The sequence below is a fragment of the Neoarius graeffei genome, chromosome 6 (genome assembly GCF_027579695.1).
Source record: "Neoarius graeffei isolate fNeoGra1 chromosome 6, fNeoGra1.pri, whole genome shotgun sequence".
NCBI lineage: Eukaryota > Metazoa > Chordata > Actinopteri > Siluriformes > Ariidae > Neoarius > Neoarius graeffei.
Genome location: NC_083574.1, coordinates 100,767,450 through 100,784,576, shown reverse-complemented (window position 1 = coordinate 100,784,576; position 17,127 = coordinate 100,767,450). Strand labels below are relative to the sequence as shown.

At 44.2% G+C, this 17,127-nt stretch overlaps 1 protein-coding gene across 1 annotated transcript in view; it reads left to right on the top strand.

Annotated features, from left to right (window-relative positions):
* Positions 1-17,127, top strand: part of LOC132888464 (NACHT, LRR and PYD domains-containing protein 3-like) — a 116,386-nt gene that overhangs the window by 80,114 nt on the left and 19,145 nt on the right. Inside the window, exons 11-13 of the mRNA XM_060924510.1 lie at positions 9,480-9,647; positions 10,372-10,539; positions 10,789-10,962. Coding sequence (XP_060780493.1) covers positions 9,480-9,647; positions 10,372-10,539; positions 10,789-10,962 — 510 coding nt within the window. The remainder of the gene's footprint in view (positions 1-9,479; positions 9,648-10,371; positions 10,540-10,788; positions 10,963-17,127) is intronic.

The following is a 17,127-nucleotide window of genomic DNA, read 5'->3' as shown; positions in this document are numbered from 1 at the left end:
TTTCAAGAGCAGAGGGGAGTTTGCACAGTGGTATGAAGCGGCAGGCCTTGGAGAATCTGTCAACTAAGACCAAAATGACCGTGTTACCTTGTGACTCAGGGAGACCCGTGATAAAGTCGACTGCCACGTGGGACCAGGGACGCCGGGGAATGGTCAGAGGATGCAGGAGACCCTGGGGACGCTGTCGTGGGTTCTTGGTTCTGGTGCAAACCTCACAGGACAGGACAAATGACCTTACTTCCTTCTCCATGTTAGGCCACCAGAAGCGTCTTTTCAGGAAGTCCAGGGTCCTCCGAGCTCCCGGGTGGGCGGTGAGAGGGGAAGAGTGACCCCACTGGAGAACCTTGGCCCGGGCTTGATGTGGGACGTACAAGAGGCCTGGTGGCCCCGTCCCAGGACCGGGGTCCTGGCGTTGGGCTCGTCGGACAGCCTCCTCAATACCCCAGCGGACAGGGGCCACAATCCGGGACACAGGGATAATAGGCCCGACTTCATTCTCCCTGTTAGTGGCAGAGAACAGTCTGGACAGTGCGTCAGGTTTGGTGTTCTTGGAGCCGGGGCGGTATGAGAGGGTGAAGTCAAACCGACTGAAAAACAGGGCCCACCTAGCCTGTCGAGGGTTCAGTCTCTTGGCTTGCTGGAGGTACTCCAGGTTCTTGTGGTCAGTCCAAACCAGGAATGGATGTTGTGCTCCCTCCAGCCAGTGCCTCCACTCCTCAAGGGCCAGTTTGACCGCTAGCAGTTCTCGATCCCCCACATCGTACCGGGACTCAGCAGGACTCAGGCGGTGGGAGAAGTAAGCGCAGGGGTGCAGCTTTCCTTCCGAACGTTGAGAGAGCACCGCGCCGACACCACTGTCCGAGGCGTCCACCTCCACGATGAATGGTTGGGAGGTGTCCGGGAGAACCAGAATGGGTGCCGTGCAGAAGCGGTCCTTGAGGTCTTTGAACGCCTTTTCTGCCTGAGGAGACCAGCCATAAGATCCACCTGTCCCTTTGGTGAGGTCTGACATGGGTGCTGCCACAGAACTGAAGTTCCTGATGAACTTGCGGTAGAAGTTAGCGAATCCTAAGAACCGCTGAACCTCCTTAACGGATTTGGGAGTAGGCCAATCCCGGACGGCCAGGGTCTTGGCAGGGTCCATTTGGAGTTGGCCTGTCCGTACAATAAATCCCAGAAAGGAGACCTCGGGAACATGAAATTCGCATTTCTGGGCCTTGGCGAACAGATTGTTCTGTAGCAGCCTCTGGAGAACCTGGCGGACATGGTGGCGGTGCTCCTGCACGGTCTTGGAAAAGATAAGGATGTCGTCGAGGTAGACAAAAACGTATAGGTTAATCATGTCCCTTAAGACGTCGTTGATTAGGGCCTGAAAAACAGCTGGTGCGTTGGTGAGTCCGAAGGGCATCACCTGGTATTCGTAGTGCCCAGACGGGGTGTTAAAGGCAGTCTTCCACTCGTCTCCCTGTCGGATACGGATGAGGTGGTATGCGTTCCGTAGGTCCAACTTGGTGAAGACGGTGGCGCCTTGGAGCAGGTCGAAAGCTGTGGACATCAGCGGAAGGGGATATCGGTTGCGCACAGTGATCTTATTCAGGCCCCGGTAATCAATACATGGTCGGAGCCCCCCATCCTTCTTGCCGACAAAGAAGAAGCCGGCTCCAGCAGGTGAAGTGGAGGGTCGAATAAACCCAGAGACCAGGGCATCTTTGAGGTATTCCTCCATGGCCTTGCGTTCTGGCTGAGAGAGTGAAAACAGTCTGCCACGAGGAGGGGTAGTCCCAGGGAGCAAGTCGATGGCACAGTCGTAGGCCCGGTGCGGAGGAAGAACGGCGGCCCTGCTCTTGCTGAATACCTCCTTGAGATCCCAGTACTCTGTGGGAACTTGAGATAACTCGGTGAGATCAGGGGGCTCGGCAGGAGACACAGGAGAGCTAGAGAGCAGACAAGAGGCATGGCATGCAGGGCCCCATTCCACAACCTGGCTTGTTACCCAGTCTATGCGAGGGTTGTGGCGAGTAAGCCAAGGAAGGCCTAGAATAACTGGGAACTCAGGTGAAGGAATCAGGTGCAGGGATATTTCTTCCTTGTGACCTTGAGACTGGAGGAAAACTGGAGAAGTAACTTGGGTGACTCTTCCATCACCTAACGCTTGGCCATCGAGGGCAGACACAGACAGTGGGACTTCAAGAGGTGCAGTCGGAATATTGATGCTTTGGGCGAAGTGAATATCCATAAAGTTCCCAGCCGCCCCTGAGTCTATCAAAGCTTGACAAGAGTGGACAGACTCACCCCAGGAGATGGAGACCGGGATGTAGATTCCTTGGCCAGGGAGTCCGGGAGAGAGGGTAGGCCCCGTCACAACCCTCCCTCGGCTGGACGGGGCGGTCCTTTTCCCAAGAGTTCGGGACATGATGCTCGGAAGTGACCAGGCTTGCCACAGTAGATGCAGCACTTGTCCCTCCTTCTGCGCTCCCTCTCAGATGCGGAGAGGCGAGTACGACCCACTTGCATGGGTTCTGGACAGTCACTGAAGGAGGTAGACGGTCTCCAGGTAGAGGTAGGGAGGCTGGGGGGGCTCAAGGCTTGGTGGCGTTCTCTCATCCTGTTGTCCAGACGAATGGCATGTGAGATGAGGGTTTCGAGGTCACTTGGGCATCCAATAGAGGCCAGACCGTCCTTGATGGGGTCAGACAGACCATGGTGGAAGGCTGACACCAGGGCAGTCTCGTTCCATCCACTTACTGCTGCGAGTGTTCGGAACGAGATGGCGTAATCTGCGACGCTTCCTCCTTGCCGGATGGACATGAGCTTTCGGGCTGCGTCGGTACTGATGTCTGCCTGATCGAAGACCCGAAGCATCTCTTCAGAAAACAGCTGGAAATCAAAGCACTCAGGTCCCTGTCTTTGCCAGATAGCAGTAGCCCAGGCTCGCGCCTTACCAGCTAATAAGGTGATCACAAAGGCAATCTTGCGGCGATCCGTAGTGTAGGTGGTAGGCTGAAGCTCAAAGGTGAGTTGACACTGGGTAAGGAACTCTCGGCACTCACTGTGCTTGCCGTCATACCTCTGTGGTGCAGGAAGGCTGGGTTCGCGAGGTGAAGAAGGCAGCATTGCAGGAGGCACTGGAGCAGGAGTGGGAGCTGGATCAGGAGCAGGAACTGGATCAGGAGCAGGAGATGCAGGCAGAGATGTCAGCTGTGCCAGGGTTTTCCCAATTTGCTGAAGCAGTTCCTCGTGGCGAGCGAGGGCCTCACGTTGGCTGGTGAGCGTACGTCCATGAGCGTCCATGGTCGCTCCGAAGCGTGTCAAAGCTGCCATAATTCCCTGAAGGTTGGCCGGGTAGACAGTTGAAGCAGCCTCTGCTGAGTCGGTCATGACGGAGTCTTTCTGTTAGGGTTTTGCTGGGATTCGAACCTGGTTCGTTGGTGTGATAATCCAGCAAACCCCCACTAGGCCACCAGGGGGATGACTCAAATGCAGAGGCGTGAGGCGGAAGTAGAAAAAGAATCAAAAGGTTTATTTAAACTATAAACACTATATACAGGGCAAAACAAAAGACAAAAAAAAAACCAAAGAGTATAATCCAAAAGAAAAGCAAAGTGCAAAAATACAAAAGCTAAGAAGATCAAAAAACACAGTACAAAGGAAACTGGAGATAAACATAACAGCACAAAGACTCCGTGACAAGAGGACTGAACTCAGGGGTATAAATAGACAAACTAATTAAGGACACAGGTGAAGATAATTAGGCAATTAACACAAACTCAAAACACAGGAACAGTGGCGGCCTCTAGAGGCCAAAATGAACACGACATGAAAAGGAAATAACAGCGGCCTCTAGAGGCCAAAACAGTCCTAGTCCTAACACTCGCTGGAACAAATGGCTGCAAAGGTTTAAAAATTACACCACTGCAATGAACATTACTGGAGATGCTAGACTTAAAGCATTATTGTTGCACTTAGCAGGAGAACGAGTGCATGATATTTACGACACACTGGCAGCTGAAGATGACAAATATGCAGACACTAAGCAGAAGCTATCTGGATATTTCTCTCCCAAGAAAAACATGCAATATCAAGTGTACATCTTCAGAAAGGCTATGCAGGAACCAGGAGAAAATGTGGACAGTTATCACACCAGGCTAAGGATGTTAGCCAAGAATTGTGAGTTTGCAGATACTGAAGCAGAGATCAAAACTCAAATAATACAAAGCTGTGCATCATCCAGGCAATGCAGAAAAGCACTGAGGGAGCCTGAGCTAACCTTAGATGAGCTTCTTGACCATGGGCAAACACTCAAACTGTCTGAAATGCAAGCATCTGGCATAGAAAAGGGCACATCTGCTTCAGTCAACATGCTGGATCGAAAGACTGTGGAGAAAAACCCAAGTCACAGCAGATGGTCAGATAAGTGACGTTCAGAGAACTGCTGCAGGAACTGTGGAGGTAAATACTCTCATGATGGAGAGTGTCCTGCCAAAAATAAAAAATGCAGAGCCTGTGGCAAACTGAATCACTTTGCAAGACAGCGCTGCTCAAAACCCAGAGACATTAACACAAAGCAACTGCAAAACAAAGTTAACCAGTATCCTAAGAAGGTCCATCAAATAACAAAGACTGCACCAGGTGAGAACACAGAGCACAATTCTTCCAGCAGTGACGATGCATACCCGTATGTGTTTGTAATTGATGCTGACAAGATCTCAGAGTTACCACAGACAAACATCAAGCTAAACAGCAGCAACATGCTAGTTTTAATCGATTCGGGGGCTTCAGCAAATTGTGTCAGTGAAGCAAGTTTTGAGAAACTGATGCCACGTCCACGACTCAGCTCCACCAAGACCAAAATATACCCTTTCCGCTCCAATGTTCCTTTGCCTGTCAGTGGTGCTTTCAGGTGCAGTGTGGAAAAGGGACAGAAGAAGACAATGTGCACATTCTTTGTGATTAAAGGTGATGGATTCAATGTTCTCAGCTACAAAACGTTCAAAGCACTAGGACTGATTAAGGTGGTCACTGCAGTATCATCCACACCACATTATTGCACAGTAGCAGATGAGCTAGTGGAAAGTAATCCCGAGCTGTTCCAAGGAATTGGAAAGCTGAAAGACTTTCAGGTAAAACTTCACATAAATCCTGATGTCAAGTCTACATCCCAACCACATCGACATGTACCATTCCACATCCGCCAGAAGGTCGAGGATGAGCTTCGAAAGCTGGAGACAGATGACATCATTGAAGAGGTCACAGGCCCGACACCATGGGTTTCACCTATCGTTACACCTCCCAAACCTAAAGACCCTAATAAAGTCAGAATCTGCATCGACATGCGCCAAGCTAACACGGCCATTGAAAGAGAACGCCACATAACTCCCACCATGGATGATGTCATACACAAGCTAAATGGAGCAACAGTGTTTTCCAAACTGGATCTGAGAGCTGGATATCGCCAACTGGAACTTCACCCAGACAGCAGGTACATCACAACATTCACCACTCACCTTGGACTGAGGCAGTACAAGAGACTAAGTTTTGGCATATCTTCTGCCGCTGAGGTGTTTCAAAATGCCATATGCCAAACACTGCAAGGTCTCTCGGGTGTGAAGAACCCTAGTGATGACATTATTGTCTATGGTGCCTCTCAGACTGAACATGACAGCAACCTCCGAGCACTGTTCCAGAGACTAAAAGAGAGCGGTCTCTCACTCAATCGAGAAAAATGTGAATTTAACAAATCCAGGCTTGAGTTCTTTGGTTTCATCTTTTCTGCACAGGGTGTCTCAGCAGATCCCAAGAAAGTTGCTGTGGTTCGGCACGCTATAAATCCACAAACTCCAGGTGAAATCAAGAATCTGCTGGGCATGGCCAATTACTGCCCCAGATTTATCAAAGACTTCTCCTCCATCTCTGAACCGCTGCGCAAGCTCACCAGACAGGGTACGCCCTGGGAGTGGGGACCAGAACAGCAAGCTGCATTGCAGACACTGAAAGACAGTCTGACCAGTGACACAACAATGTCATATTTTTACCCAGGCAGAGAGACTGAACTGATCGGGGATGCTAGCCCGGTCGGACTGGGTGCAATCCTCTGCCAAAAAGATGAAAAAGGGGTGAAACGCATAGTAGTGTATGCTAGTTGGTCTCTCAGCGATGTGGAGAGATGGTACTCACAGACAGAAAAGGAAGCATTGGCTATTGTGTGGAGCTGTGAGCACTTCCACTTCTACATCTATGGCCATCCTTTAACCCTAATGACTGATCACAAAGCACTGGAAATCATATGGAACAATCCTAAATCAAAACCACCCGCCAGGATTGAAAGATGGGGACTAAGACTTCAGCCCTATGACTTCAAAGTGGAATATAGAAAGGGAGCTGAAAATCCAGCTGACTACATGTCTCGTCACCCCATCCCTGCTCAGATAAGTGACAGCACATGTGCAGCAAAAGTAGCAGAGGAATATGTGAACTTCATTGCTAGTCATGCAACACCCAAAGCCATAATGCTCATGGAAATCAAAGCAGAGACACTTAAAGACCCACTCCTACAAGAGGTCAGTACTCACATAAGACACAACACTTGGCACAAAACTGACAAATCACAGCACGCAGACATATTGAAACAGTTCAGACAGGTTAGCAGTGAACTAACAACATCAGATGCATCAGACATCATACTGCATGGCACTAGAATAGTGATTCCCTCTGTTCTACAAGACAGAGTGCTCCAGCTAGCTCACGAGGGACATCAGGGCATTGTCAAAACTAAAGCCCTGCTCAGGACCAAAGTCTGGTTTCCAGATATCGATCACAAAGCAGAAGCAGCAGTACGCAACTGTATAGCATGTCAGGCAAACACACCAGTTGCACATACTGAACCACTGAAAATGTCCGTTCTACCAGAAGCTCCCTGGCATAGTGTCAGTGTAGATTTTTATGGACCACTTCCAACTGGAGAGTATCTGTTTGTCATAGTGGATGATTATACACATTACCCAGTTGTTGAGAGTGTAAGGTCAACCTCAGCAAACACAGTCATTCCAGTGATGGACAAGGTTTTCTCCATGTTTGGGATTCCCAGAGTGGTAAAAACTGATAATGGTCCACCATTCAACAGTGATCAATTCTCTCAGTTCGCAGACTATCTAGGATTCCACCACTGCCGGATCACACCCTTTTGGCCGCAGGCTAATGCTACAGCTGAAAGATTCATGCGTACACTGAGCAAAGCTATACATGTAGCCAAAACACAAGGAATTCCCTGGAAACAACAACTGAACATCTTCTTATGTGAATACCGATCTACACCTCACAGCACAACAGAAAGCTCCCCTGCTGAACTGTTGTTCCAGCGCAAGGTGTACACGAAGATTCCCTCATTTGCTCACTCAGCAAGGAACAATTCAGACTCTGAAGTGAGAGCAAAAGACAACAAGGCTAAAGCCAAGATGAAATCACATGCAGACTCCCATCGTCATGCTGTACCACATGCTCTCATTCCAGGTGACACTGTGCTTCATCGTCAGCCCAAGCCCAGCAAGCTCACCACACCATACAATGCCAAGCCCTACTCTGTGACCAAAGTCAAAGGCTCTATGGTTACAGCAGCCAGAAATGGACACGTCATCGTCAGGAACACCTCTTTCTTCAAAAAGATAGCCCCGGAGCTGTTGGACATCACACAAGATCCTGGTGACAATACTGTTTGTGATAACATTAATGCCTCTACTGTCACATCACCGCAAAGGTACCCTCTGAGGCAGAACAGACGTCCTCCCGCCTACCTCCAGGACTACACATAGCTTATGGACTGTTATGAACTTATAAGAGACTGGTTTGGTCAAGATTAAAAGACATGTAACTCTCATTTAACAAGAGAAAGCGTTTTCAAAGCATCTTTTAATGTGTATTTCATTTGTGAGTTTCAGTAATATGTGTTGGCTGAAAGTGAAAAGATAGTGTTTAATACTACACATTAGCTATATGTCTGAATAAGTACAATGTTCAGTACAGTCAGAATGTTTTTAAATTACTGCAGAATGTTGGTTTAAAATTCAGCAGTTAGCATTGTGTCAAAATGTGAAAACATAGTGTTGGTATTTGCTAAAAAAAAGGGGCAATGTGATGTTCAGAGTATATTTGAATGTTTGGCAGTCAAACTACGCCACCTGTTGGTAGTGCGAGTACACAGCAAGGAAGTTATGCTGGTTGTTCGGTGCGTAAAGAAAGCGAGGACAATAAACAAAGTTTCTGTTCAATATGTCATTGTTCTCCTGGTTCGTAAATACGCAACAGAAACATTACAGATTGGTGGAGTCCAAACTCTTTAGAGATGGTTTTGTAACCTTTTCCAGCCTGATGAGCATCAACAACGCTTTTTCTAGGTCCTCAGAAATCTCCTTTGTTTGTGCCATGATACACTTCCACAAACATGTGTTGTGAAGATCAGACTTTGATAGATCCCTGTTCTTTAAATAAAACAGGGTGCCCACTCACACCTGATTGTCATCCCATTGATTGAAAACACCTGACTCTAATTTCACCTTCAAATTAACTGCTAATCCTAGAGGTTCACATACTTTTGCCACTCACAGATATGTAATATTGGATCATTTTCCTCAATAAATTAATGACCAATGATAATATTTTTGTCTCATTTGTTTAACTGGGTTCTCTTTATCTACTTTTAGGACTTGTGTGAAAATCTGATGATGTTTTAGGTCATATTTATGCAGAAATATAGAAAATTCTAAAGGGTTTGCAAACTTTCAAGCACCACTGTATGTCCTTCACAAACAAAAATCTGCCTCATTCCAGCCTTGCTGAAGCACCTCCAGATCATCACCGATCCTCCACCAAATTTCACAATGGGTGTGAGACACTGTGGCTTGTAGGCCTCTCCAGGTCCCCATCTAACTGTTCGATGACCAGGTGATGGGAAAAGCTGAAAATTGGACTCATCAGAGAAGAGCTGACTCCAGTCCTCTACGATATAATCCTTATGGTCTTTAGCAAACTTCAGCCTGGCTTTTCTTTGCTTCTTATTGATGCAAGGTTCGAAGTAGACCAAAATATCAGCATAGTGGCACCAGTTATAACAGCCAGGGGAAAGTTCCTCATGGGTTCTGCATGCTCAGAGATGCATTCTAGTGCATTTCCTGGCAATTGCAGGCCTCCCTGAAAGTCACTCTTTTTTGGTAATATTAATGAGAGGGGTTTTTTTTCCCCAAAGTTGTTGTGATTTGTTTATGATTGAAGACTTATTATAATTAATATTCATCTACTGTATATTGGTGACCTATTTATGGATTAAGACTAAAACAACCAGTTGAGTTTTGATGTCTTCAGTTTTTTTAATATAATATAATTAGAAACGCCATGTTTCTCAGTGTGCCAAAGAGCTTCTTAACTCTATATTGCTTCCTTTGATGTTCATCCATTTTATTCTGTCTCCTCTCTGACAATATTTTACACAGACTTTCAGACTGCAGGATAACAGAGGAAGGATACGCTGCTCTGGCTGAAGCTCTGAAATCATCCCACCTGATAGAGCTGGATCTCAGAGGGAACGACCCTGGAGCATCAGGAGTGAAGCTGCTCACTGATTTACTCCAGGATCCAGACTGTAAACTGGAGAAACTGAGGTGAACAATATGTACTGGGGTTAATTACTTCATTACAAAATCCACTTTAATACTTGAACAAAACATTAATTAAATATAATTGAACACAAAATATGAGATTGCTAATAATGTAATATTTTTGTCTTTGTAATTTTGTGCCTTTCTCTCACTGCAGGTTGTTGAAAAGTGATGAAGCAGTGAAGGCCTGTGATTTTCTGACTGAGGTTCTGGATAAAAACCCTTTATTGCAGAAAGAACTGGATCTGAGTGGAAAGATCTCTTCAGTGTCAGAAGTGAAGCAGCTCTCTGCCCTACTGGAGGATTCACACTGCACACCTGAGAAACTTACGTGTGTATTCTAATGTTATTTTATAAATTGCTGTTTGCAGTTCTGATTATTATGCTTGAACTAAAATGAATCTGCCCTCTATCCTTAGGCTAAGGAAGAGTGGTGTTACAGAAGAAGGCTGTTCTGCTTTGACTTCATCTTTTCTATTCAATCCTGCACACATAAAAGAGTTGGATCTGAGTGAGAATAAAGTTGGAAACTCTGGAGTGCAGAGAGTTTGTGATCTACTGAAACATCAGTCATGTAACCTGCAGATCCTGAGGTTGGTTTCAGGTTCCACAAACAAACCCATACATCTAGATCATATAATCCTTAAATGGCCTTGGCATTACATATTATATTGTTTAGATGTTCATCAGACTATTATAAAAATGCCATCAAATGTTCTCTCTTTAGACTTTCAGACTGCAGTATAACAGAGGAAGGATACGCTGCTCTGGCTGAAGCTCTGAAATCATCCCACCTGATAGGGCTGGATCTCAGAGGGAACGACCCTGGAGCATCAGGAGTGAAGCTGCTCACTGATTTACTCCAGGATCCAGACTGTAAACTAACAACACTGAGGTGAGTAAATTATAAATAACAGGAATGTTTGAAAGGGAAATGTTCAGTGTTTAAATGTTTAAAGGAAACAACTAAAAATGATTATTTTTATGAAGGTCCCTGAAAATTTGTTATGGCCAAATATATTTTCAAAGATAAATATTTAAAAATAATCTCTGTTTTTGATGAGTCCCGAATGCTACAGCGAGGCATATTTAAGATAATGCAGTTGATATTGATAAGTGTTCGAGTAAACTTTTCCCCTCACAGACTGTTGAAAAGTCCTGAAGCAGAAGAAGCCTGTGGTCGTCTGACTAAAGTTTTAGAGACAAACCCCTTATTGCAGACGGATCTGAACCTGAGGGGGAAAATAAAAGGAGACTCCGAAGTGAAGCAGCTCTCTGCTCTACTGAAGGATCCACACTGCAGAGCTGAGAAACTCACGTGTGTACATTATTATTATTATTATTATTATTATTATTATTATTATAGAAACATAATTAAAATAAAACATAAATTTTATCAAAAATAAAACATTGAACTTTAATTCCCTGAACGTTGATTATTTTCCATGCATTGTGTGGTTGAACTCATTGTAAAAGTGGTGGACCTTTTTCTTTTTAGACTGACTGAATGTAATCTGATGATGGAAAGCTGTAAAGCTCTGGCTGAAGTTCTCAGTTCACACCCCTGTTTTCTAACTGAGTTGGACTTGAGTAAGAGCCGCCTACAGAATTCAGGTGTCCAGCAATTATCTGAAGGACTGAAGAACCAAAGCTGTACTCTGAACATATTAAGGTACAGTAATATCTCACTATATAAGCAGTGCAATAGTATTACTGGTAGTACTAATAAAAATAATATAAAATCAATGTCATGAAAATAATTTAATAAAGCCTAATAATGATTATTATGTGGATGTTACACATTATGTTTTTGTTCCTGCTTTTGTAGCTTAAGAGCGATCAGTTGTTGATCGTATAGTCGGCAGATCAGATGCTCGCTCACTGTGGTGTGAAAATTGTCCATGCAGACACTCATCCAAGTTTCCAAACCTGTCATTGCTTAACTCTTGAATATTTTCTATCATGAATATTCTCATTAAAAATCGTATAATCTCGACTTTCCAAAGAAATGGATCTGGTTAAGATCTGTTCAGTACTTTGGGAGTAACGGCAGGTTGAAGTCGGTACAACAGAGTAAAAACTCTGCTTACAGGACGTCAGGAAACTGCCGGTGCTTTTCTTTCTGTGTCACGGGAAAGCGGTCAGGCTCTCTCTCTCTCTCTCCTGATCGGTTTCCTGCTGGATTACTCGTCAATATCAATCAGATCACTTTTATAGGGATGTTCTCTCACTGTTTCTGATGAAGGATTCAGCAAAATTTTCCCTCTGCTAGTTTTGATATTCTGATTCATGGGAGACTTTGAAGTGAGTTTTCACAGCTTTACCCACTTATTTTTTCAAATCAAACTGGTTCCTGTAAATAAGTAAGTATTATAGAATATGACTGTAGTTGTCTCATCTCATCTCATTATCTGTAGCCGCTTTATCCTGTTCTACAGGGTCGCAGGCAAGCTGGAGCCTATCCCAGCTGACTACGGGTGAAAGGCGGGGTACACCCTGGACAAGTCGCCAGGTCATCACAGGGCTGACACATAGACACAGAGAACCATTCACACTCACACCTATGGTCAATTTAGAGTCACCAGTTAACCTAACCTGCATGTCTTTGGACTGTGGGGGAAACCGGAGCACCCGGAGGAAACCCACGCGGACACGGGGAGAACATGCAAACTCCACACAGAAAGGCCCTCGCCGGCCCCGGGGCTCGAACCCAGACCTTCTTGCTGTGAGGCGACAGCGCTAACCACTACACCACCGTGCCGCCTGACTGTAGTTGTTTTGATGAAAAATATTGAGATCTTAGTGGTCGGAATGAGATTTTAAAAACTGGAAGTCAGAAACGTGAGTGTGGAGTGTTCAGTTCAGTTCATGTGAATTGTTTATTGGATGTGGATCAGACAGTTTTTTTTCAAGGTTCGCCTTGAAAGCTGTGAATATTATCATTTATATTCTTTAAAATAAACACCAGTAGGCCCTGCTTATGAGAAACAGAAAGCCCGACAGGGCACAAAGAGGGGATTAGAAATAATCTTTTATTCCTTTTTCGCTGAATGTACTGATTTAACTTTTTAGCCTAATTAACATACTTAATACTAATTAAATACTAATTTGCATGATTGGTTTATACTAATTTTTCAAACTTTGTGTTCAGTCTACAACCATCTACGTGCTGCCACTTTCCATGTAAATAACTTAAAAATAAAAGAAAGTTATTAAGAAAAAACATTTGATCTCATTGGTTAATGAGGCCCATTTCGGACCATGTGATCCTCATGCAGAATATTACGGCAGTTTTCTAAAAATTAAGCCGTTTTTTAAATCTTTGATTTGTAATATCTCGAGAACAGATTTAAACATATTTTAATTATGTAACAAGTATGTTGTTCTGCATTCACTTCTGAATTCAGTGAGAGCAGTTTCAAGCAACTTGGAATGAATTTGAATTTTTAGCTGATATGCACGGGCGATTGCTCTAAGACAACGAGGGAGGCTCAGCCTCCTCTAAAAATGCCCTTATAACTTTAATGTGTGCGTGAGTTTCTCCCCCTCGTGACAGCGCGATGCAGCGCAGCCTCAGTGGACTTCAATGGCATTTGGGAGCTATGCGCTTTTCAATCTCAAAATGCAAGACGATTATTGGACAAATACTGCGAAAACGCCCGCCCATGGACTCCCAGCCTCACATGGGAGGGACATGGCAGTTTCTGCGAGGAGACTGGTGATTGGTTAAAGCGGCCGGATATTTTCTTTGATTGACAGCTCGTTTCAAATATAGACAGGCAGCGGTGAATTTCAGTTCAGTCCCATGCGGATTCACAAGTGCTGTGGTGTATTGTAAGCAGGGCTTTGAACCAGAATTATTTTCCTATCGGTTCGTTCCGAACAGAAACGGAATTTTAACGTTTCCGGTTTTGGGTTCCACCATTAAATAGACGTTCCCGAACCGGTTAGAACAAAAAAATTTCGTTCCCGGAACGGTTAATTACGTTCCCTGCCAGCTGTTTAACAAATGGCTATAAAATTATGTCTCTGTCTCATCCAGCTTAAGCCAAATGTAGGCTAATTCTATTACAACCTTCATTAAATAAGACAAGAAATCATTCAAAACAATTATTATTTCAAATGTTGGCGATTTGGATTCTCAGTATGTCTTCCCATCTACACAAACAGAAAAAGTACCAAAAATGAAAGAGAATTCATTTAGTGTGTTACCAAAGGCTAGTCAGGCCCTATAGAGGGCTACCGCATGACGTCACCGCGCCGCGAGATTTTGTTAGGCGCCATATTGGAAGACCAAGTACACATCTATGCAAGTACATACATACATAAAACAAACTACACCTGAAATGTAGCCAGGGCCGGTTCTGCCCTAATCTGGACCCGGGTGCAACATCGCGCAACCCCCCCCCAAAAAAAAACACCAGTCTAAATCAGGACAACCATCACATAACTATAAACATTTTATATCAACTATTTTAACTAAATGGGCTATAATAAATAAGCCTGCAGGCAGCCACGGCGGGCTGCCTCAGAAAAGTAACCATTTGTCCTACCTTAACTCGTTTTGCATTTTCTGCCTCCTTTTTTGTATTTTCGACCCTCCGTTTATTTTCTTTCCTTTTCTGAAAACCCGATTTGTGTCCAGACATTTTGTTCTGCTACCAACGAACTAACTCGTCAGGTCTCGGCTCTCGAGCCCGCGATGATTCCCGTGGGAGGGGCAACAACTGATACATTTTTACAAACAGCCAATAGGGAGGCTGCAAAGTTCAGGCTCTTCTTTGCTCAGACACTCAGTAATGCACTTATTCACTTATTATCACGTAGAGACATGATAGTAGTCCACCTTTCCGCTCTCTCCATTCAATCAGCGAACGTCACACAGGAAGTGAACCCCAGCGGGTCATAGAAACTTGCATGACTTTTTTATTTGTAGGCTACGGAAACTTTGAGGAACGAAATAAAAACCGGTATTAACCGGTTACCATTATTTTTAATAAGCGTTTCTGTTCCGGAACATAAAAAATAATAAAGTTTCTGGTTTCGTTTCTGTTCCATGTGAAATAGAAAAAGTTCCCGGTTTTCGTTTTTGTTCCTTGAACCGGTTCAAAGCCCTGATTGTAAGAGATCAGCTTACATTTCGATTTAATTCAGTACATACGGTTTCTACCAGCTTTTTTAGTTTGTATATATTTTCATTGTAAATAAAGTGTAAATAAAGTGTTGTCAAGTTTGCTATCTTAGTTCCAGAAATTTCGTTTATTTGAGTGACTGAACTTGAACTTGAGGGGGCTAGTCAGCTAGCAAGAAAGCTGCGCACGGATGCCAAGCATTGCTGATTTAATTTTGGCGAAGCCATTTGCCAGTCTTCCTTTCGAGGAAAAAATTAAAATTAAAGAGCAGGGTAGACCAACACCTCAAATTGACTTGGTGAAAAAGGTAGGGAATAATACTCGTTCCTTTCAGCTCTCCTGGTACGAGAAAGTGAATTGGCTAACAGCAAGTGACCCACATCAACAACAGTAAATAGGCTACTTTAGTAATATGTCATGGATGGACCAAAAATATAGAATCTATTTAAAATGTTTATGCTGAGTATATTATATTGGAATATATATTTTTCTGAATATGCATTAAACACAGCTACAATTTGGAAAACATTTTTAAACAAAAACACAGCCGAGAACATTTCACACTACAGACCTGGATTAAAAGTGAAGGGTTATCAAAATTGTCAATAAAACATTTCTCAGTCAAAATAAGTAAAATATAGGGAAAGTGTCATTGAATGAAATGTGTGGCACCCAGCTCTACTGCTGAGGTTCCTGACAAAGAGCTGCTTTCAATAATGATCAATTTTTAAACAACATGCCACAATTTTAAAATAGAAAATGTGAAAATATACCCCCCCCAACACCACCATCATGTATATTGGACAGTAGGCTAATGGGCCAAAAGAACCTGTTATTTCACAGTTTGTGACGCTGCCAACAATCAGCCAGATCAGAGGCAAGAGTATGGGCAAAATTGATGTTTTTTCTTTTAAAATCTGGAAATATCGTAACCGACCAGCCTCCCCTGTTTGAAAGACTACCAGCCGCCACTGCTGATATGCCTACTTATAACCCAATTTGGATCCTAATACATACTGCCCTGCCAAAAAAAAAGTTGCACACACTAATATTTGGTTTTCAGTGGGGTTCAGGTGTGGAGATTGGGCTGGCCATAACAGGGTCTTGATCTTGTGGTTCTCCATCCACACCGTGATTGACCTGGCTGTGTGACATGGAGCATTGTCCTGCTGAAAACCCAATCCTCAGTGTTAGGGGACATGGTCAGAGCAGAAGGAAGCAAGTTTTCTTCCAGGATGACCTTGTACATGGCTTGCTGGCTCGTACAGTGGTGCTTGAAAGTTTATGAACCCTTTTGAATTTTCTATATTGCTGCATAAATATGACCTAAAACAACATGAGATTTTCACACAAGTCCTAAAAGTAGATAAAGAGAACCCAGTTAAACAAATGAGACAAAAATATTATCATTGGTCATTTATTTATTGAGGAAAATGATCCAATATTGCATATCTGTGAGTGCCAAAAGTATGTGAACCTTTGCTTTCAGTATCTGGTGTGACCCCCTTGTGCAGCAATAACTGCAACTAAATGTTTGCGGTAACTGTTGATCAGTCCTGCACACTGGCTTGGAGGAATTTTAGCCCATTCCTCCATACATAACAGCTTCAACTCTGGGATGTTGGTGGGTTTCCTCACATGAACTGCTCGCTTCAGGTCCTTCCACAACATTTCCATAGGATTAAGGCCAGTACTTTGACTTGGCCATTCCAAAACATTAACTTTATTCTTCTTTAACCATTCTTTGGTAGAACGACTTGTGTGCTTAGGATCGTTGTCTTGCAGCATGACCCACCTTCTCTTGAGATTCAGTTCATGGACAGATGTCCTGACATTTTCCTTTAGAATTCGCTGGTATAATTCAGAATTCATTGTTCCATCAACGATGGCAAGCCGTCCTGGCCCAGATGCAGCAAAACAGGCCCAAACCATGATACTACTACCACCATGTTTCACAGATGGGATACGGTTCTTATGCTGGAATGCAGTGTTTTCCTTTCTCCAAACATAGCACTTCTTATTTAAACCAAAAAGTTCTATTTTGGTCTCATCCATCCACAAAACATTTTTCCAATAGCCTTCTGGCTTGTCCACTTGATCTTTAACAAACTGCAGATGAGCAGCAATGTTCTTTTTGGAGAGCAGTGGCTTTCTCCTTGCAAACCTGCCATGCACATCATTGCTGTTCAGTGTGCTCCTGACGGTGGACTCATGAACATTAGCCAAATGTGAGAGAGGCGTTCAGTTGCTTAGAAGTTACCCCAGGGTCCTTTGTGACCTCGCCTACTATTACACGCCTTGCTCTTGGACTGATCTTTGCTGGTCGACTACTCCTGGGGAGGGTAACGATG